Genomic DNA, 22,792 nt, shown 5'->3' with positions numbered 1-22,792 from the left:
TCCTTTATAAACAGGTTCTCCAAATGCTAGAACCATTTAAATGTAAACTATCCCACTTACTACAGCAACATTTTTTAAACTAAATCCTTTCAATCTTTCATAAATAGAATATTTATTTTCATTTATTTGCAAGATTTCTTTTCCATTCTCGATATAATAATCATTCCTACTCGGTTTAGCTCACTGCTGCCAAATCTTGATAGCACAATCATGATTTTTACACTTTCACTCTTCCATTTATCACTGACAAGAATGGTTTCATATCCTACACAGATCAGTAAGTTATTCTCACTACATTTTTTCTCTCACTCGATTCTTCTATAACGTCGTTGTCTTAGTCTTTACTCTGCCATCTTCCCACACCTAACCATTTTCTAGATGACTGGATATCGAGATTTTAGAAAATACCATAATCATTCTTGGTAAGGAACTCCAGATATATTTAATCTCGGCCAGAGTTAGCCACGTGTTATGTTCTGTTTTGTATTTGTATCAAGTAGCTGTTATTATTTTATTATTACTAATATATTTCATCTCAAATTTTATCATATTGTATATCAATGTCTTCCTTCCTTGTTTGTCGATTGTTCAAGTGAACACTCATTATGAGTATTCTAAAGTTCGTACAAATATCTAGGATAAACCATAAAATTTTTTCAAAACAGTTTTCAAAATTTTTACTAAAAATTTTCATGGCAATGTGCATTCTTCTGTTTTTAAGAACAGTTTCTGTTCTTCTTAAAAGAGTGAAAAAATATTTACGAAACTCTTTGCATCAGGATAAAATGTAATATTTATCGCTATTGTTTATTGAAAATCATGTTGTGAATAATTTGAATTATTATTATATTATTGATACCCTTGCGAAAGAAAGGTCTAGGAAAAAGCATTTGTAGTATTTTTACTTAGCGCGAGTTTAACATTTGTGTTAAACTGATATATATATCTTTACTTAGCATAAGTTTTTTTTTTTTTTTAATACATGTAATAGAAGTTTTTCGTATATATAGTTTTTATTTGTATTTATTTATTTTTTCATTTTGTAAGGGGCGGAGCACTCGAGCACCTCGGGTCGCGAAAAATGTAAGTACCGCCCTGTATATAGGGGAACAATAACCCCTCTATTTCTGCTTGTTAGTGTTCTTCAGTATCCATAATCTGTTATGCTATTTTGGCTACCTCCGCAATATTTCCTCTCAGTTTCCTGCACTGAATTTCATCAATATAGTATATAGTACATAACTTGTGATCTCTTCTTCCCAAAGTGCATTACCTTATACTTGGCTACATGAAATTAGCAACAATTTATCTTTGCCCATACTGCTCGATTATTTAAGTCATCCTGCAGGATTTCTACATCATCTTCATTTACCACCGCTTTTCACAGTTTGGAATCATCAGCAAACAACTGAATATATCCCGTCAATTCATTTCTAATATCACTGATGTAAAAATTAAACAGAAAATCAAATACTGAGCTATGGTACACCACTAGTTGCCTGCCTTCTCTTGTACTCAATTTCTCCCTAAACCTCTCTTTGATATCTGTCAAAGAGTGGTTCAGGTTACGAATCTAGTTATTTCTAATACATATAACCAGATTCGTATCCATTTCCATTTGCTCCAATTTATGCAAAGAGTTCTGTGTGGCATCCTGTCAAATGCCTTTGCAAAGTCTAGCAGTATTACTAAGTAGCCATTTCCCTTATCCGGCTCCATTTTCACTTTATTATAAAAAGTAAGCAAATTGCTAAGGCAAGATCTACCCTTCACAAAGTCATGTTGTACATTATACACTCAATGAACAAAACATTAGAGATACCTACCTAATAGCGTGTCGGTCCTCCTCTAGCGAGAATAACACGTATACTCTCCGAGCCATTGACTCCACCAGATGCCAGAAGGATGCCAAAGGTGATTCCAACCATAACTGTTGCAGCATTGTCCACAAATGCGCCTTAGACGTCGGTCCCGATACATGGATATAATGTCTCCAGAGCGAGACATCACATTCGATCGGATTTAAATCCCGGGACCTTGGGAACCACTGGATGGTCACAAACTCAGATGAGCGTTCCTCGAGCCATGCCTGAGTGGTTGCAGCCCGGTGATGCAGCACATGGTCCTACTGAAACAGACTGTTGGCTGTAGGATGCGCGAAGATCATGAAAGTGTGTGATCAGCACATGCTGGTAGCGTTTAAGAAGCTTTCCAGACACTGGACTTAATGTGTTATTTGAGAAAGCACCCCAAACCATCACGGAGCTACCATCTCTTTAAACAGAGTCAACCTGGAACGATGGGGTCACAGTCGACATCATTGAGTCTCATGATGTCGATTCCACATCCCCACCTTCCCATCAGCTCGGTACAACTGATAATGGGACCACACGTCATCAGACCACACGATTCTGACCCAGTCTGCAGAGGAATGGTTTTGATGGTCCCGACACCAGGCGAGGCGCAATGCCCGATAACGAGCTGTCAACAGTGGTACACGATGAGGGCGTCGGCTCCTGCAGACCATGGTATACTCGTGGACCTTAGTTGATGGTATACTCGTAGTAGACCCTTGATATGGTTGCCCTTGAGAACCTTAGGCTTCTTACCCTAAGGGCGATAGATAGATCCATCTGTCTCGCGGCGATAATACGTCAACGATGAAAGTTGCTAAGATTACCACATTCACCCATGTTCGTCGAATGTGATACTGTTAGGAAGCCCGGATGTCTGCCTATTTACCAACTGCGTTCGGTTCGGGTACGTTTCAGTCTGCGCAGTGGATGCCAGGGTCAACTTCCCATCACCCCCTACTCTAATGTTTTGTTCATTGAGTGTAAAGTATCATATTCTTATCCACCTGTCCCGAATTCTGTCTTTCAGCAATTTCTCCAATACTTGAACCATCACTCCTAAGATGCTGATTGGCCTATAATTTGCAACTTCTGTCTTGGAGTTTCCTTTATGCAGTGGGACTATTTTGTCTTCTTCCCACTCTACTGGACTTTCTCAGTATTGAGGCTTAAATTAAACAGCTTCGTCAAATTAGTTGATAATTCCCATGCACATTCTCGTAATACAGAATCGTTATGCCATCTAATCCCATGGCCGAGTTCGCATTGAAGTTCTGAAATATTTTAAGCACAGGTCCTTCGTAGTGCTATTGAAAGAACAATGGAACCCTGCACTCTTCCTTTGGAAAAGAGCTGAATTCGGTACTCATTAGTACACACACACACACACACACACACACACACACACACACACACACACACACACACACACACACACACACACACACACACACACACACACACACACACACACACACACACACACTACAAAACTATGCAAAAACTACACACAAAGACTATCATTGTGTGTAGTTGGAAAATTAAGTGGTAGGGGAGACGGCGAGATGTGAGTGGTGGAGAACAGCAGAAAACGACTCTCGCAATGAGTCGTTCGACTCCTTGGAGGTGTCATGTAATAAAAGAAAAAAAGTTATTTTTCTTTAACCTCCGTTCTTCCATTAGTCAATGTAACATCTGGCATTGCAACATCACCACCTAGATGGAACATCCTTGCGAAATGCTCACTCAGTAATTCAATTTATATAGGATTTCTTTTGGCCTCATCAGCTAGCTTTCTCTCATAATTAGCTGTGGCCATCCTTTCTAACCATACAAGTCACCCTTCGTGCCAGTGTCTTGTACTAGCATTAAGTGTGATGGGCATGCTGATCATTTTTTTCTTTACATTCCCTCCACAACTTTTTCATTGTCTACACCTCCTGATTAATGATGCGGTTCATCTGTCGAATTCCTACGTGATTTATTTTTTTTGATTCTAAGTATACATTCTGATACTACTTTCTTCAACACCCACTTGGCAACCTTACTTTCTGTGTATCACCAAATCTCCCCCCCCTTTCTAAGTTTCAAGTTCTTGCGACAAATGCAATATAATTTGTGAATTATAAATTAGCAAATTTTATCGCATAAATAATAAACTGTATAAAACTTATAAGCCAGCTAACGCCTTTTTATTCCCTTGTAGGGAGTAAGCGAGGCCTTCAAACCCTATCTAGGTTTTGGGGATTGAGTGGGCAGTTCAATCTCCACCGGTATCCAATCTTAGATAGCTGGCCCATGTCTATCACTAATTATAGGCGGACACCGATGAAGAGACCAGCAAACAAGTGCTGCCATCTCTTGATACCTAACCCTAACAGGATATGTCACTGTCTGAATTAATGTGGGTTCTACGGTCGATTTTCTTGAGTTTGCGGGAGGAAAAATCCGAGTTTCCAGAAGAAAAAAACCCCGCTTGCTGGCGCCATAGAACGAGTAACTCGGGAACCGGTCGAAAAGCTTAGAAAAAGTTCCTCCAGTCGGCGACTAGACTTGAACTATAAGTCTATCTTTGGGCTGCGTAGCGAGAAGGATCAAACGTCACTTCCATTGAGCTACACAGGCCTCTTGTATAAAACTTTTAAATAATATTTTAGTAATATTAATTTTTTTTTTGAAATTTATCCGTTACTCCTGGAGAAAATGCAAATATTATTTTTTTTACACATGCAGCTACTGAATTAGAAACCTTTATGCAGATATAAGTAAACGTCACTTACACAGCGTATATGCAAAAGAGTTAGTCACGCGCGTTACCATGTGTTCCAGGTTACTATCCAACACGTTCATTACCAATCACACGATATCGCGCGATGCGAGTTCTCACCGGCCGGCCGATCACGCGTTATCGCGTGGACATCGCTAACTAAATAAAATAATAAAAAAAAATTTGGCCACCACACGAAATTCCAATTTTCAGCTTGGCAATGAAAGTGTTAAGAATGCTGCTGGTCAGTCATCATTAATAGTATTGATCACAATGGGAAAAAAACAAAGGATCTTTCGGAGTTCGATAAAGAGCTTATTGTGGTTACTTGTTCGGTTGGAGGCACGATTTTGAAAACAGCAGAGCTGACTGGATTCTCAAAAGGTGATATATCCCAACTATTTAATCAGTGGAAAGATAATTCACATTGCTTGTCTAAGAGGTATAACTGTAGTCCTAAGATAGTCTGTCAAAAGAGATCACCATCGTCTGAAAAGGCTTTACGGACAAATATAACTTCCCATACACAGCAATTGTATGGGAAGTTATGTTTAATGAAGGCTGTTTCCGACCATTAACTATACATGGGGAACTGAATAGGATTGGTATTGGCAGTTGCATGCCAATACGAAATCCACTGATTTCTGCCAAAAACAGGAAAGTTCGTCTCCAGTGGTGTCAGGAACACCACTGTGATACGACATTGTACAAAAAGTTGTGGTTCGACAAGTCATTTTATTCTGAGCCGACAGTAGGCAGAGAGTTTGGCAGGAGCCCTATGAAGCAATGAACCCAACTTGCCTCGTAAACACTATTCAAGGTTTTGGAGCTGGTTTCATGGTGTGGAGTTGGTATGGAACGGGTACCTTGATATTGCTAGAAGGTCGGGTGTACTCCATTGAATATCTTAACATTATTGAAGATCAAGTCAATCGTGCAATGTTGACTTTTGATCTAGCAGATGACCGTTGTTTCATGGACGACAATGCTACTGTCCATCGTACAAGAATTGTTCAGCAGTGGTTCAGCGAGCGTGACATCGATTTCTGTCATATTTTCTGGCCATCCCAAAGCCCGGATCTGAAACCCCACTGAGAATGTATGGGACATGTTAGAAAAGCAGATTTGGAAGCAAAGATCTCTTCTGTCAAATCTGAGCCAGTGAAAAGACTGTCTGGTGAAGGCGTGTATGTTGTAGACGCCAATGCAATCCAACACCTTGTAGAATCTATGCCCAACCGCATATGTGCTGTAATTCGGGGTAAATGATGTCCAATACGGTATTAAATAAAAGTTTCTAATTCAGTGGCAAGTATGTATATTATACATACATTCAGTACGTAATGAGAGGGCATTTTCTTACAAGAACTTCCAGACTTCATCTTAAGTGACTTCTCGAACTCTGTGCACTCTCATTTAATTGTCTATGGCTCAGTGATGACTTAAGCAATTTTTGTACGTGTCGTCTGCTTCGAGTTTTTAATCAAGATAAAAAAAAAAAAAGTGCATCCCCCTTTTCTTCTTTCTTAATTTGAACTTCGGTGCTTTCGTACAAATTAAGAACCACATGCTTATTTAGCGCCTTGCTGAATAATCTACTTTGCTCATCCATTATCAACTTCTCCCCCCCCCCCCCCCGTTTTGTACTAAGTATTTACCCAACCGGAACTATGCAAATAATTTATAAAAGCCAGTCTCTCTTCCCCAGTCAAACTTATAAACTTATGTTAATTTTTCGTTTTCTTAAAATCATGGTTAACGAGTTACACAATATTTTTGTATTACACAATGCATTTTTATGTAATATAATAATTATACAATACTTAACATAATAAGAATAAATGCTAGATTATTTCTAGACACTTACTTGTTAGTTGCTAGTATCAAAAGGATTATGCGTGAAGTATCAAATATGTCATATACATTTTGGAGAAAATTCCATTTAGACAAGGTATATATGTATACATATAATTAGTTATAGAAAGTAATTAATATTGTTCACAGATGTCGCTTGTAGAACTTTTGAAGGAAAAATAAATAAACAGAAAATTGCAAGGGTTTCGCTGTAATAGAGATACTACTGTTGGCAAAAGCTATGAAATTAATTTAGACTAATTAAGAATTATTATATTAGAAAGGGTATTAATTTGAACTTTGATAGTTTGCGAAAGTACCGAATAAATGTCGAAAGTGGAAAAAAATTATTTTATTAATTTTAAATGAGTAAAACTTCATATTTTACTAATTAATCGCGTTAGACTATTTGGAAGCGTCTGTTAAACTATAATAATAATATGCCCGTTTTTGGTGCCGGTGTGGTGTTGGTATTACAGCGGAAGCTTGATCTGGCAACCAAGCAGTGTACTGTCTGTTAAATGCATGTATTCTCCGGCTGGTTTACTAGTTTTGCGGAATGAAAAATTCCGTAACCTCCGTATGAAACCTCAAATGAATTTGCTTCCAGTTAAAAAGACCTGTTATGCATACCTTTTTCATATTATTATTATTATTGTACAAGCACCTCCATGGAGTCCAAAGACCATTACTGGAGACCCAACCTATTCACACAATCTATCATACCTATCCTTGAATCCATTAACAGACAAATCACTCACAACTGACTTTGGCAACCCATTCCACTTGTTCACAACTCTCCAAGCAAAAAATCTAGTCCTCACATCCCTACTAACCACACCTTTATTCGACTTCCAGGGATGACCCCTTGTTTTGGTCCCTCTAGTCAAGTGCTGAAACATTTCCTCTGCATCTATCCTACAAAATCCTTTAAGCAACTTAAATGTGTCTATCATATCCCCTCATTTCTCCTATCAACCAACTTCTGCAATCCATACATCCTCAGCCTATCCTCATAGGAATCATTCCACAGGCCATTCACCATGTTGTTCACTTGCTTCTAAATCCTCTCTACCATTTCCTCATTCTCAAGAAATCCAGGGAAGCAATATGTCCTCTAAACTTTAACTCTCTCTGTCTACCACCACCACCCCTAAATTTCTAGCTTCATCTATTTCCTGGAGTACAGTGCGATTAATGTGGTACACAGCTAGTAATCAGTTTATCCCAAAATTCATCATTTTACATTTATCCACATTAAACTGATACCCATTATCTTTTGCCCATACTTGACAGCCTATTTAATTCATCCTGCATGCTCTCCATATCACCTTGATTAACTATTACTCTACCTAATTTTGCATCATCAGCAAATAACTGAATATTTCCTTTCAGGTTATTTCCTTTTATTTATAACATATGATGATATAACAGCCGTGAGGTCCCTTTTACGGGGAAGTATGGCACCATCTCGATCCCCTAAATTTTATCCGGGCTCGAGACTGGCATAGCTGACGAATCAGGCCTATGGCTGGGAACTCAAGTATTCCTGACTGTAATCCGTGTGTGTTCACAGGGCCGGTTTGCCTGCTTGTTGGAGGAAAAAACCCAGATAAACTGGGGATAAAAACCCTGCTGTCCATGCCCAAGACTGGCTAACTTGGCTATGTCTGAGAAAGATCCTTAAGATCCTCATGTCAGTGATGAGAATCGAACCCAGGCTCCTTTCCCAAGCATATGGTTGTGAAGCGCATAGCCACTTGGCTAAGCGCACGGATGGTTATTTCCTATATTATTTATATGCAAATTAAACAGCAATGGTCTCAGCACTGAACCTTGCAGCATACCATTAGTCACCTGTTTTCACCTTACTTTTCACATTCACTTAACTAGTGTCATATCATCCCCATTTGTTCTAATTTGCATAACAGAGTTACATGTGGTATTCTGTCAAATGCTTTTGCAAAATCCAGCAAAATCATTGTGTAGCCATTTCCTTTATCCAACTCAGCTGTTACTCTATTATAAAAAGTTAGTAAATGACTAAGGCATAATTGACCCTTCGCAAAGCCATCTTGACCCTCGTACAGTATCATATTTTTATCTATCCATTCTTAAATTCTCTCTTTCATCAATTTTTCTAGTAGTTTAACAACTTTGTCTGAGATACTGATTGGTCTATAATTTGCTAATGCATATATAACACAAAACTAATTTATTTTTTTTAGACTATGGTGCTCTCTATAATGTATGGAAATACAAAAATATGGGATACTGATTTAATGAGAGTACCTGATAATAATGGCTAAGAATATAAAAGAAAAATTGAAATTTTCAGAATTTGCATTTTATATTTTATGTAGACACAAATCTGCATAGAAGCAAAAAACAGCATTTTTAAACAAAAATTGCATTATTAGATAAAAGTTGTTTTTATTGATTAGGGTATCGTTATTGTCTGAACAAATTTAGGTATTGGCTTTATATGTCTTGTTCCTGCTCTGCAGATGAAGTTGATCTTCCATCTTAATCTTAGATGTCCACGATCTCTTCTTCCTATAGGTTTATATTCTAGTGCTAGTTTAGGAATCCTATTGTTGTTTATTTTTTTCTGTGTGGCCAATTTTGGTGGTATTCTGTTTCTTGTATGATGTTTTTTGCATCTAATTGTTCTCTTATTTCTGTGTTTTTCTTTTTATCTAATCTAGTGAGTCCCAGAAGAGTTTATAGAAACTTCATCTGTGCTGCTTCCAGTTTTTGTCTGTTTCTTTGTTTTAAAATCCAAGTTTTACTTCCAAATTTGAGAGATGTTTTAGAGGTCATATTATGTAATCTTAATTGAGTTTCTTGTGTGTTTTCAAAAATTTCTTTTAGTTATGCCATTCATTCTATTGTAAATTTGTAGTCTTGGTTCCAATTTGGATCAGTATTGTATTGCGAGATTTTGTATTGTATCAGTATTGTATTGCGAGATTTTGTATTGTATCAGTATTGTATTGCTAGAAAAAGTTTTAATTTTTATATTTTAATGATTGAATTTTTAAATCTAGGTTCATATGCTTATCTAATTTCACAGTTTCAAGATTTGGTATTAGCAGTTGATATATTTAAACTAAAATAGTGTAGACCAAATAAAAACTATACCAATTACTGAATACCTTTCTTTTCAGTCATCAACTTATTATAAAATGGAACCCAGTTGCTAAAACAAGACCACTCTTGAACAGATCTGTGTGTCTTCTGTAGACTATGTCGACATTTCAAACCCAATCTATTACTCTAACTCAAACCCACCTTGAAATCCTCCCCTCCAAGAAAATTCAGGAACATTTACATTTGCAAGACACTGAATGAATAACTGAGTCATGAGCAGCTAGTTTCTTTCTGTGTACCTTTCATTTTTACCTGTGGCAATGTACTGTCCAGTCAGCTTTAACTAGTGGTGTAAGTATGATTTTGAACAGTTCCTGTAACAAGGTTTCAAGAAAGTTTAGTTTATTATCCCCCTTTGTGGCTTTTGAGGACTTCTTAAAAACAGGCAAACTGGCCAGAAGAACAGTACACTGGCATAATAAACCTTCATTGCTTTGGTTCCTATATCCAAAACAGCCAACAACCGAGCAATCTTAATGCTTTCATTGGGCATGCCCAGTTCACCATCCCCTTCTTTCCCATATTATGGGATTTCACAGCATGGTAGTTATGCCATTGGCCTCAAATTAATCTAACCTAACCTAACCTAACCAATACTGAAACTGAACTATCCTTGAATTAACCAGAACCTAAGACATACAAAATCAGTTATAGAGGGATAGGGCAGGTTCGATGCAAGAGGAGAGTGTGTTTCAAATACTGAGTACTCTGGATGTCAATAAAACTGTGGGACTGGATGGAATTTTGCCACAGGCTTTGAGAGAATGTGCTAAAGGACTAACAGCTCCATTGACCTGGCTTTTCTTTTCAATGAAAGTCTTGCTATGGGAGAGGTACCCAAGGACTGGAAGGAAGGTAAGATAGTGCCATTGCATAAGGGCAGTAGCAGACTGGAAGTGTCAAATTATAGACCAGTTTGTGTTTCATCAGTAGTTGTTAAGATATTGGAAAAATTAGTGAAGGACCATATACTGCATTGGATGGATGAGGGTAATGTTATCTGTGAGAATCAACATGGATTTGTTAAGGGGTGCTCTTGCTTTAGTAATATGATTGCCTTTTATAATAAAGTGACAAGAGCAATTGATGAGGGAAAGGCATATACTGTAATTTTTTTGGATTTTGCAAAGGCGTTTGACAAGGTGCCACATGGTAAGCTGATATTTAAGTTTGCAGCACATGGGTTTAAATGTCTGGTTAGTCAAATGGATTCAGGATTGGCTGACTGATAGGTATCAGAGAGTTGTGTATGGTGGGGCAATATCAAGGAAGCAGAAGGTTACAAGTGGGATTCCACAGGGCTCAGTACTGGGACCAGTATTGTTCAACCTTTATATCAATGATATTATTAATGGATTGCAAGGGGACATTCAGTTGTTTGCGAATAATGTGAAGCTGGGAAGGGTTATTAGTAATAGTACAGATATGGTGGCCCTGCAAGAGGATTTGAATAAATTGGACAGATGGCAAATGAATGGGGGTGTCAGTTTAATGCAACAAAATGTAAAGTCTTAAAGTTTGGGATATATCAATGGGAGGCTACATACTCGATTGGAGGAGCTGTACTGGAGGAAATAGGGGACACAAGAGATCTGGGGATGATGATTAATAGAAAACTGAAATTCAGGGAACATATTATAAAGGTGGTGAAGGTAACCCAGAAGATTACTGCAATGCTGAGAAGGAAGCTGACCTGCAGAGATAAAAGGGTTGTCATTCCATTGTATAAAGTCCTGATCAGACCACACTTGGACTATTGTTCTCAAATTTAGTCCCCAGGATTCGAAGGGGATAAATTAACTGTGGAAAGGGTACAGTGATGGATAACGAAGATAGTTTCAGGAGTATACCATGTTGGTTATGAGGATAGGCTGAGGGAATGTGGACTGCAGAGTTTGGTAACTAGAATGTTTTTATTGTTATTGTTGAAGGAGAGGTGATATGTTTGAGACTTTTAAACTGTTGAGAAGTAGATACAGGGTTGGCACTGGGAAGTTCTATTGCTTGGTAGAACAGGAGGAAGGAACGAAGACTAAGGCCATCTCTGGAAGTTATGAAAGGAAGCTGTGAAGTTGCAGCTTCAAGAGGATGAGGAGTGTTTCTTTGCATGGAGGGTAGTTGATCCGTGGAATGCATTGCCTGATAGAGTGGTGAGAGCACAAAAGGTCAATGAGTTCAAGGAGTGGTATGATAGACTTTGTGTTTTCTAGAAGGACCTCCCACGATGAGTCTTGATAGACTTTGTGTTTCTTAGGAAGGACCTCCTGTGATGAGTCTTTTGACTCCATGGAGGCCTGAATAATAATAATAATAATAATTATAATGAGACTTAACCAAGAGTGGAGGATTTTATGATATATGATTTTTATGATATGATCAGAAAAAAAAATATTGTTATTAAATTATTCTGTGCGACAATTTTATTCCCTGTTTTCCAAGATAATAAATAAATAAAAAATAAAATAAAACATACTAGTTACAAGGTTTAAATTAATTAACTGTAGGCTCGGCTGATCTCCTTAAAGCTGCTGATGTTGGACAACAGTCTCTTGGGGTTAGCCCGACAGTTGGTTTTTGTGATAGTCGAGCAATTAGGATAGATGATGCTGGAAGTCCACTTTATGGAACTCAGGATATAGCATATATATTATCTGAAAAGGCAGTATTGACAGTTGCAACTTCACAAGTTTTTCCAGGTAAGTGGAATTTTTATTTTTGATAGATTTTGCAACGGTGCTGCTTCTTTATACCCTGTTAATATATTTTTCTGTATTGTTATTGTTCACACTATTCTCCCCCTCTCCTATTTAATTTTTTAAGAATAAAGATACTAAATAAGTAAAAAAATAAAATTAAAAAAAAACACTAGTTACAAACTTTAAATTAATTAACTGTAGGCTCATCTTTTAACTATAGCGGTATAGATTGGAATGAAGAGATAGCATTTCAGAATAAGGAAAGTGAATGTCTCGAGTTCTTGAGAGATAATTTTCTCAGGCAGCATGTAAAGAAAGGCACGCAAGGATCAAGAGTTCTAGATCTCATCATTTCATCAGAGGATGTAATTGTTAGAGAGGTTTCATATTTTACTCCAGTTGGTGAAAGTGATCATGAAGTAATCACCTGTGTTGTTGTGGCTAGTCAAATGCAGGCTTTTGCAAGGAAAGGATATATGTAGAATTACAAGGCTGGTGATTCTGACAAGCTTAGGAGATAACTTAGAGCTATTACATAAAATGAGGAGTTGAGCGGTAAGGAAATAAATGCTGCATGGGAACTTACAAAGAAATACATAATAGCATCAATGTATGAATGTATCACAAAGGCCAAAAGGCTGAATAAGGTTGGTGTAAAATGGATGAATGTGGAGCTTAAGCATGAAATCTGGAAAAAGAAAGTCCTTTGGAGGAAGTACAAGATGAATAATGGTAATCAGTCGCATGAAGAATATAAAGAGCAAGCCAGGAGAGTGACTCAGTTAGTAAGGAAAACAAAAGTAGAGTGTGAGCAGAAATTTGCAAATCAGGCTAAGAAAAACCCTAGAGAGTTTTTTAGATATGTGGCAAGTAGAAGGAAGAATGATCATAGAAAGATCAAGTTAAGGAATGAAAGTGGTAGAATAGTAACTGCTGCAGAAGACATTGTTGAGGTATTCAGTGATCAATTTATAAGTGTGTTTCATCCTGATCAGGGTGGAATCATGAGGAACTTTAGTGTAGAGGACATAGGAGAGGATAGCTTAATTGTGAATGAGTAGGAGGTATTTGAGGAAATAAATAACCTTGATGTTAATAAGGCGATAGGATTTGATGAAATATCACCACGCATCTTAAGAGAATGTTCCAGGGAACTGGCAGTAGCATTGGCATGCCTGTTTAACAAGAGTTTTGCAATAGCACAGGTTCCAAGAGAGTGGAAGGAGGGTAAAATTGCTCCTGCATAAAGGTGGCGATAAGACTGTTGCTTCAAATTATAGACCGATCTGTATATCTGAAGTTGTGGTGAAGATCCTGGAGAGATTGGTGAGAAGTAGGATACAGAAGTGGGTTGATAACAGCAGTATTCTCTGCGGTTATCAGCATGGGTTTGTTAAGGGGAGATCATGTACTAACTTATGTACTATAATAAGGTGACAAATACCTTGGACAGAGGAGATGCATATATAGTGGTATACTTGGATTTTGCAAAGGCTTTTGATAGACTGTCACATGACAAGCTCTTAATTAAATTGAAAGAGATGGGATTCGATAACAGACTTCTGTGTTGGATCAGTGACTGGTTGTCAGACAGGTATCAGAAAGTTGTATATGGGGGTGCAGTATCTCGAAAGAGAAAGGTCACCAGCAGTGTGCCACAGGGGTCAGTTTTGGGGCCATTGTTGTTCAATTTGTATGTTAATGATATTGGGTTGGGTTTAACTAGTGATATCCAGCTGTTTGCAGATGATAAAAAATGGGGAGAGGAATGCACAAACAGGCTGATGTTAATGCCTTACAAGAGGATTTGAATAGATTGCATGAATGGGCAGGTAAGTGGAACTATCAGTTCAATGTTGTCAAGTGTAAGGTTTTGAGATTTCGTAAGCAACGATGGGATGCCAAGTATACATTTGGTGGGGAAACTTTAACAGAAGTAGAGGAGATGAGAGATCTAGGTGTGATGCTGGACAAGGATCTGAAATTCAGAGGCCACATTGCACAAGTTGTGAAGACATCACATCGAATAATGCCATTGATGTGGAGAACCCTGACATGCAGAAATAGAGAGGTTATGATTCCATTGTATAAGGCCTTGATCAGGCCTCATATGGATTATTGTGCACAGATTTGGTCGCCGCAGTGGTGTAGCTAGGGGGTGCGGAGGGGACGGTCCACCCTGGGTGGCACTTTGAACCTTTTTGAACTTTTGCAGTTAATTCTAAAATAAATCTTGAGAACTCACTTCCAAATATTGTAATACTACTGCGAATTTCCTCACAATTGCTCTAAGTGTTGCTAGTTGTGAGAGGAGTTTTTCTGAATAAAATTTGATTAAGAATTACCTACATTACTATGAAATAGACTTCGCCAATGTCGTCGATAATTTTGCTAACAGAAAAACAAGTAAAATAACATTTTAGTATGTTGAAATTAAAGTTTTATTTCAAAACTAAACATAGTGTTTTAATTTATTTTCCTATATGTCATTTTGACTTTTTGTAGTATTTTTGGTGTGTATTGAGAGGGGTGGCAAACTCAGGGACCTCCTGAGTTTGCCACCCCGAGTTGTTTGCCGGGCGGCAACAACTCTAGCTATGCCACTGGTCGCTGGGTTTTCATGGTGATGAGGATATGTTGGAAAGGGTACAGAGAAGATTCACAAAGGTAGTCAGTGGTCTTTGGAATGTGGAGCACGAGGACAGATTGAGGGAATGTAAGTTGCAGAGCCTCGTGAATAGGAGGAACAGGGGGCATATAATTAAGACATATAAACTGGTCAGGGGTTGTTATCAGGTAGATATGGAAGAGATTTTTCATAGAATTGGAGAGGGAAGTAGAACAAGAGGCCATTGCTGGAAACTGCATAAGGAGAGTGTGAGCAAAGGAGTGAGAAGCAGGTTATTTGCATGGAGGGTGGTTGGTGAGTGGAATGCATTGCCTTTGTGTGTTGTGAATGTGGACACATTGAATCAGTTTACGACAAGGCTGGATAAGCATTGTATGCAATAGTGAGTACCTCCCACGATGAGTTTTTGACTCCATGGAGGTTAGGTGTTGATAAAAAAAAAAATCAGCTAACGCCATTTTATTCCCGTATACGGGAGTAGGCGAGGCCATTTAGCCCTATCTAACTTTTGGAGACTGAGTGGGCAGTTCAATCTCCACTGGTACCCAATCAGAGACAGATGGCCCAAGGCTATCACTAATTAAGCGGTACGCAGTGAAGAGAGACGGCTCAAATGTGCCGCCATCTTGTGGTTCCTAACCCTAACACAATATATTTAATGTCTGAAATAATGTGGGTTCTACGGTCGATTTTCTTGCATTTACAGGACGAAAAACCCGAGTTTCCGGGAGGAAAAACCTGCTTGCCCGTGCCAGATGATGATAATAATAATAATCTGATCTCCTTAAAGTGACTGATGTTATACAACAGTCTCTTGGGGTTAGCCAGACAGTTGGTTTTTGTGATAGTCGAGGAATTAGGATAGATGAAGGATATTATTTAGGATAGGTGAATATCTATCCTAAATAATAATCAGATTATAAAAAAAAAATGCTCTGTGCTGTTAAACTTTTTTATTTCTGTTAACTATTGGTAATCTCAGAGATATTCTGCTGAAATATGCAGTTTTTGTTTAAAACATTATTTTTATTAAGAACTCAAATGCTTGGATGTAAAAAATCTTTTTTTCCCATTGGTTACAAAGTTAATTATACTAGGCATAAAATATATTTTTGTTTTAATCCATTACCTAAGCATGAGCAAACAAAAAAAGAGCAAGCAAGCAAACAAACAAACAAAAAATGAATCATGACTAAGCTACTTGTATATTTGTATCAGATTGTCTCAGTATCCCACAGTGCACTTCACACTCCCTTTTAGACATGTATATTGCCTTGCATTACAGATAGGATCACTAGACAGGTTTTGACCTTTATGAAAGTCTCATTAGTGGGAACTAGACCCATGAAAATACTGTAATCTAAATTGTCATATTTTTCCTATACAAGTAGTAAATTTCTTCATTGATTTCATTTTTAGGATAGTATCACTGTGGTTTGATTTTTGACCAAAAGGCTATAGGTTTGAATCCCACCTTGCACATGGATTGTTGTGATTGCTTTCACCTTCATACATTCATTCATACAAATATATATACACTCTCCCAATATGAAGTGGGTTGCCATAGGAGAAGTAGACCCAACCCTCCCACAATGGAAGAGGCCTTCACCTTGCAGTTGGAAAGATACAGGCTGATGTCATCACTCCAGATACAGTCTGGAAAGCTGTGAGAAATATCTGTCATATTAGAACTTGTCATTGGATTTTATTATACCCAAACTTTCTGAAGTTTATTATTTTCTGTGGCATTTCTTTATTATGAAGTGTAATGTGCACCCTAGTAATGGAAGTGAAAGACATTTTCATAATTTGCACTAATACAAAGAACAGTTAAATTTACTGTTCAATTATTATTCTAAAGGTACTCATGTAAATATGGTCTGTACAAGATCTACATCCTCTGTCCAAAAAGAAACCAAACTTTTCGAAAATAGAAGAAACTAGTGACTCCACCTGTTGTATCTTTTTGTTGTTGAAAGCGGCAACCTTCATTAGTGTTTTGTCAACTGTTTATGAACATTTGTTTCATTAGAAGCTGAGTTATAGTGCCAAGAGTGACAGTGTGTTTTGACGAATGGTCGGTGATCACAATATTCATGCTGTATGCAACAAATTCTTGCTATCAATCTCTTCAAAACTTCGAGATAAAACTCACCATTGACCGTTTGGCATTCACCATTACATTTTGGTAAAACTTTTACCAAGATTAACACAAAAGTTAATCGCAGCTCTCTGTTTGAAACTCATTTTCGGACTGTTTGTCAAAACACACTGTCACTTTTGGGCACTATAACTCAGCTTCTAAATGAAACAAATGTTATAAACAGTTGACACAACACTAATGAAGGTTGCCGCTTTCGACAACAAAAAGATGCAACAGGTGGTGCTAAGAGTTTCTTCTATTTTCGAAAAGTTCGGTTTCTTTTTGGACAGAGGGTGTATTTGTTCTTAAAACAAACTGCCGTGTTTTCATGCCCTCATCAAAAATAGTAAGGAGTCTTGTAAATAATCTTGCAAAAAAACTTTGTTAATGACACACAGCAAATTTATGCCTCTTCATTTATTACATCTTAAATCTCTTTTCTGTGGTATTTTTAGTAGTATTTATGTATTCTATTCACTGTAGAACCTCACTTTTTCCCAAATCTTGGAATAGTCGATTGAGCATATCTGTAACATTTATGATGTCAGGTTTAAAATTTCTGGAGTAATGCCATTAAGTCCACAGCTTTCCCACTTTTCATTTTTTAATGACTATTTTTTTTTATCTCCAATTATTATTTTTGTTATTGTTATTATTATTATTCAGGACCTCCATGAAGTCACAAGATTTCTTGTTGCAGGCCCATCCTAGACAACACAAAATCTATTATACCACTTCAAACCCCTTCCATGCAAAGAAACCACTCCTCATCCTCTTGCTCACAACCTCCTTTAGCAATTTCCAGGGATAGTTCCTTGTGCTCCTTGTTCTTCCATATGAAAGAACTCCTCGGTGTCAACCCTATACCTACCTCTCAACAGTTTGAACGTCTCAATCATATCAACTCTCCTTCTTCTATCTACCAGATGTTGCAGTCCACAATTCCTCAGTCTGTCCTCATAACTAATATTGCACAGTCCTGATATCATTTTGTTATCTGCCTCTGTATTTTTTCCAAAGTTAATTTATCCCTTTCAAATCCTGGAGACTAAATCTGAGCACAATAGTCCAGATATGGTGTGATTAGGACTTTATACAATGGAACCACAATTCTTTTATCTCTTCTGGTTAGTTACTCTCCCCTCAATATTGCAAGAATTCTCTGGATTATCTTCACCCCCCCCCTCTTCATGTGGGGCACCTGTTCGTGGTGGAGGGGACTTCCTAGTGCTGGTACTGGCCCTTTTCATTCTTCCTCTTTTTCTTTGCTTTTCTTCCCGTATTTTTCACTCTACTTCTCCTGAGTCTTTTTCACTGTCCTTTTTTTCAGCCCACCATCACTGGGATCCAATGCCCTGCTGCTGTGTTTGCCATGCGGTGCAACCTGTGGACATCTGGAAAGGGGATCCTGGTAGTCTTGCACTACTTTGACGTCTGCTTTGGCAAGACGGGTGGTCCTGGATGGCCCAGCCAGGATCAGTTGGCTAGCGGGCTTGCCTGCAAGGGTCAACGGTGTTGCAGTAAGTCTCTCACCCCATGGTCCGGGGTCGGGATCCTAGGCTTGCTGTAGTGCCGGTATAGCATCCAGGGTAGCTCTGGCATTCCACTCCTGAGTGCAGTCATTGCTTGCCAGGCAGTGGGTGTCCATGTGTGGCTCCATGGTGGGTGGGGAGCTCTGGTGTCGAACCAAAAACTTCTTGAGCATGAATCTTTCATCCTCAAATGTTTCAGGGGTGCAAACAAAGTCCTAACCAAGTACTGATACCGTAGATACAGCATATGGAAACAGAAGTAAGAAACAAAAGATATACGATGCTAATATAAATGTACCAACATTTTTTATCATTCATGCTACAGATAAAAAACCAATAGGGAAAATGTCGCCCTTCTTTTATTTACCACCTTCTTTATTCAAAAAGGTTTAGAAGGACTGGCAGGACCTCCCAAAACTGTTAAGAAATTGCATTCTGGTGATGTCCTTGTGGAAACATTGTGCCAGCAACATTCCAAGAAACTACTGAGAGCAACAACAATTGGTGGAATAGAAATTACAGTAACACCTCATAAAACACTTAACTCCTGTAGAGGACTGATATCAGAATGGAATCTCCTTAATGTTCTTGATGGGAGATATGTTCAGAACTTAAAGATAAAGGAGTGACAGTTGTGAGGCACATCCTGGTATGTAGGGATGGTCACCTAATTCCAACCAAGAACATCATCCTTACTTTTGATACACCTAAGCCTCCAACATCTGTAAAAGCAGCTGTCCTGTTAGAATGTACATCCTAACCCACTGAGATGCTTTAAATGTCAGAGACACGTACATGACCAAACTGCCTGTCATGGTTCTACTACCTGTGCTCGATGTGGTAGTAAAGAGCATGATAACAAATCTTGCTGCGCAAAAAAAGCTAAATATGTCAACTGTCAGGGAGATCATCCAACTTACTCTCGTGAATGTCAGAAATGGAAAGATGAAAAAGAAATACAAAGAATGAAAACAAAGCAAAATATAGCATACCAGGATGCAAAAAGAAAGCTAGTCACTATCACACCTGCTCTGAGATCCTCTTATGCTGAGAAGGTAACAATTAAGAAAGTGACAGTAGCAACTCAAACTTATATGTCTGTTTCACCATCTGATAATTTCACTATACCTGCACCTTATGATCACAAGTACTTTTCTGTTGAGCGCATCAATCACATGACCTATGGCCTTACTGCAGAGACAACTCCAAAAATGATCCCACTCATCAAAAATATTATGGCAAAGATATCACTTAAAGATAAACCACCAGATATTCCCACAGAAAAGATGGATACTTCAGTACCCAGTGAAAGTAAACTAAACTTACCAACTGACCCTAACACATCAGACGTATTGGAACTCTACCAGAGGAAGAGATGGACACTGGCTGTCCATACTTCCCCAAAACAATTGATAAATATAAATATGACGAAGGTAAGTCCTCATCCTCCCGAAAACCAGACAAGACTATAAAACAATAGGAAAATTTGTACAATGGAACTGTCGTGGATTTTGCCAGAATATCGATGATATCAAGATTTTGTTGCAGAAACACAAACCTTTCTGTTTCTGTCTACAGGAAACGTAATTAAGACCCAATGAGGACTCTACCTTTAGGAATTTCACTGTTGTACACAAGGATAGAACTGGAGGTGGTCCTGCTCATGAAGGAGTAGCTATTCTAGTGGGCAGTCATATTCCTTTCCATTAGGTCCAACTTAATACTTCTCTGGAAGCAGAAGTGATTCGCTTCTCTGTGGGATTTCTTATTACAGTAACTGGTAATTAATTTACGGAATTAACAACGCATATAAAGTAAATTAATTAAAGATAACTTTAATGAATCACTTCTATATTTCGACAATGTCACATTGTCATCTTCAGGAACATAAAGATATGGTATGTGCACTACAGGAACTAACAAAGCAAATGAGGCAGAAATTAAGACACTAATTTTGTTCCTAAAGTCCTAATGGTGCCCTCTTGCGGGCTAATTTGGTAGTCTTGGCCGTTGGGCTGAAGTTCTCATAATGAAAGTCTCCCAAATTTGGGGCAGTTTCATGCACCCAAATTTGTTGAGGTTAGGAACGTTTTTTAGAGCTGCTGAAGATTCTTTGAATAATCTTTCGTATTTAAACTTGCTGCAATGGATTATTTTTGTCTTCTTCCAACGAATTTTATGGTGGGTATCTAAGGCATGGTCTGCCAGCCCAGAGCGGCTGTACTGGTGAAACCGGATGTAGTCTTGGTGTTCTGAAATCCTGATATTTGTTGTTCTGCCTGTTTGGCCAAAGTAGGACAATTTGCAGCTGCAAGGGACCTGGTATACACCAGGTAGGTCTAGGGGAAGTGGTTGGTCTTTGGTAGAGCGGATAAGGGATGCCAACTTTTTATATGGTCTGTAACAGGAAGTAAGGTCATATTTCTTGAGGATATTAGTTATTTTTTCAGAGGTGCCCTGGATGTAGGGGATAGTGATAGACTTGGTGTAGTCTTTATTGTTGAGGGGGGGAGGGGGGTTGTGGTTTTCAGGTTTTAGTATTTTTTGGATTTTTTTGGGGTTATAGCCATTGGCTAAGAAAGTGTTGAGGATGTGGTTTAGTTCTATAGTCAGGGCCTTGTCATCTGAGCAGATTAATTTTGCCCTGTTATATAGTGTTTTTATCACCCCATATTGTTGTGAGGGGGGGTGGTGGGATTGCTGGTGAATGTATCTGCCAGTGTGGGTGGGTTTTCTGTAAACAGAGAAAACCAAAGATCCATCAAGCTGGCGGGTGATTAAAGTGTCTAGGAAGGGTAGGGTGTTGTTTTCCTCTTTTTCTAAGGTGAACTGGACTCTGGGATGTTGGTTGTTTAAGTGTGTTAGGAAGGAGTGGAGTGAGTCTGAGCCATGTGGCCAAATAGCAAACACATCATCCACATAACGAAGCCAAATAGTGGGTTTTTGTGGGGCGGAGTTTAAGGCTTTTTCTTCAAATGTCTCCATAAAGAAATTGGCCAAGGGTGGGGAAAGTGGTGAACCCATGGCTGTCCCCTCTATCTGTTTGTAGAACTTTCCTTGCCAAACGAAATAGCCTGAGTTCATTGTGAACTGAAATAGGGATGAGATATCGGGAGGAAACTTGGCTTGGATGAGCTCAAGGGTTTCTTTGAGTGGGACATTAGTGAATAGGGAGGAGACGTCAAAACTGACCATTATGTCAGTGTGTTGGAGTGTGAGGTTTTCTATACTGGCTTTAAAGTGGGCCGAGTTTTTTATGTGTGATGGTGTGTTGCCAGTGTAGTGTGTGAGTGTTTTGGCTAAATGTTTGGCTAATTTATATGTGGGGGAATCAATGCCATCCACTATGGGACGTAATGGCACATTTTGTTTATGTATTTTTGGGAGTCCATATAATCGGGGGGGTCTAGAGTTATAAGGTTTAAGCTTGTTGGTGACTTCCACAGGCCAAGAAGTGACTTTCTTAAGGAGTCTGTGGATAGTTCTAATCTGAGAGCTGGTCGGATTATATTGAATGGGGAGGTAAGTAGTACGGTCTCGTATTAAAGAATTTAGCTTACCTTTGTAGTCTTTTTGATTGAGTACCACAGTGGCGCTTCCCTTATCAGCTTTGGTGATTACTATTTTTTTGTTGTTTTTTAATTCTTGTAGGGCTGTATATTCGTTTTTGGATAAGTTGGATTTTGGAGGTTTGGCTTTAGTGAGAACACCGACTACATCCAGTCTCACGTTGTTGGCGGTATGGATAGGCAGGTTGCGAATGTTTCTTTATGGAGACATTTGAAGAAAAAGCCTTAAACTCCGCCCCACAAAAACCCACTATTTGGCTTCGTTATGTGGATGATGTGTTTGCTATTTGGCCACATCGCTCAGACTCACTCCACTCCTTCCTAACACACTTAAACAACCAACATCCCAGAGTCCAGTTCACCTTAGAAAAAGAGGAAAACAACACCCTACCCTTCCTAGACACTTTAATCACCCGCCAGCTTGATGGATCTTTGGTTTTCTCTGTTTACAGAAAACCCACCCACACTGGCAGATACATTCACCAGCAATCCCCCCCCCCCTCACAACAATATGGGGTGATAAAAACACTATATAACAGGGCAAAATTAATCTGCTCAGATGACAAGGCCCTGACTATAGAACTAAACCACATCCT

General features: G+C 38.5%; 1 protein-coding gene across 1 annotated transcript in view; it reads left to right on the top strand.

The window, feature by feature from the left end:
- LOC150098033 (uncharacterized) overlaps positions 1 to 22,792 on the top strand; it is a 58,384-nt gene that overhangs the window by 27,439 nt on the left and 8,153 nt on the right. Inside the window, exon 2 of the mRNA XM_090406663.1 lies at positions 12,132 to 12,323. Within this exon, the coding sequence (XP_090262789.1) occupies positions 12,132 to 12,323 (192 nt within the window). The remainder of the gene's footprint in view (positions 1 to 12,131; positions 12,324 to 22,792) is intronic.

Source organism: Typopeltis vanoorti, chromosome 16, assembly GCF_054136105.1.
Source record: "Typopeltis vanoorti isolate ZY-2024b chromosome 16, IOZ_Tvanoo_1.0, whole genome shotgun sequence".
NCBI lineage: Eukaryota > Metazoa > Arthropoda > Arachnida > Uropygi > Thelyphonidae > Typopeltis > Typopeltis vanoorti.
Note: the sequence above shows the minus strand (reverse complement) of the source record. Positions and strands in the feature narration are given on the sequence as shown.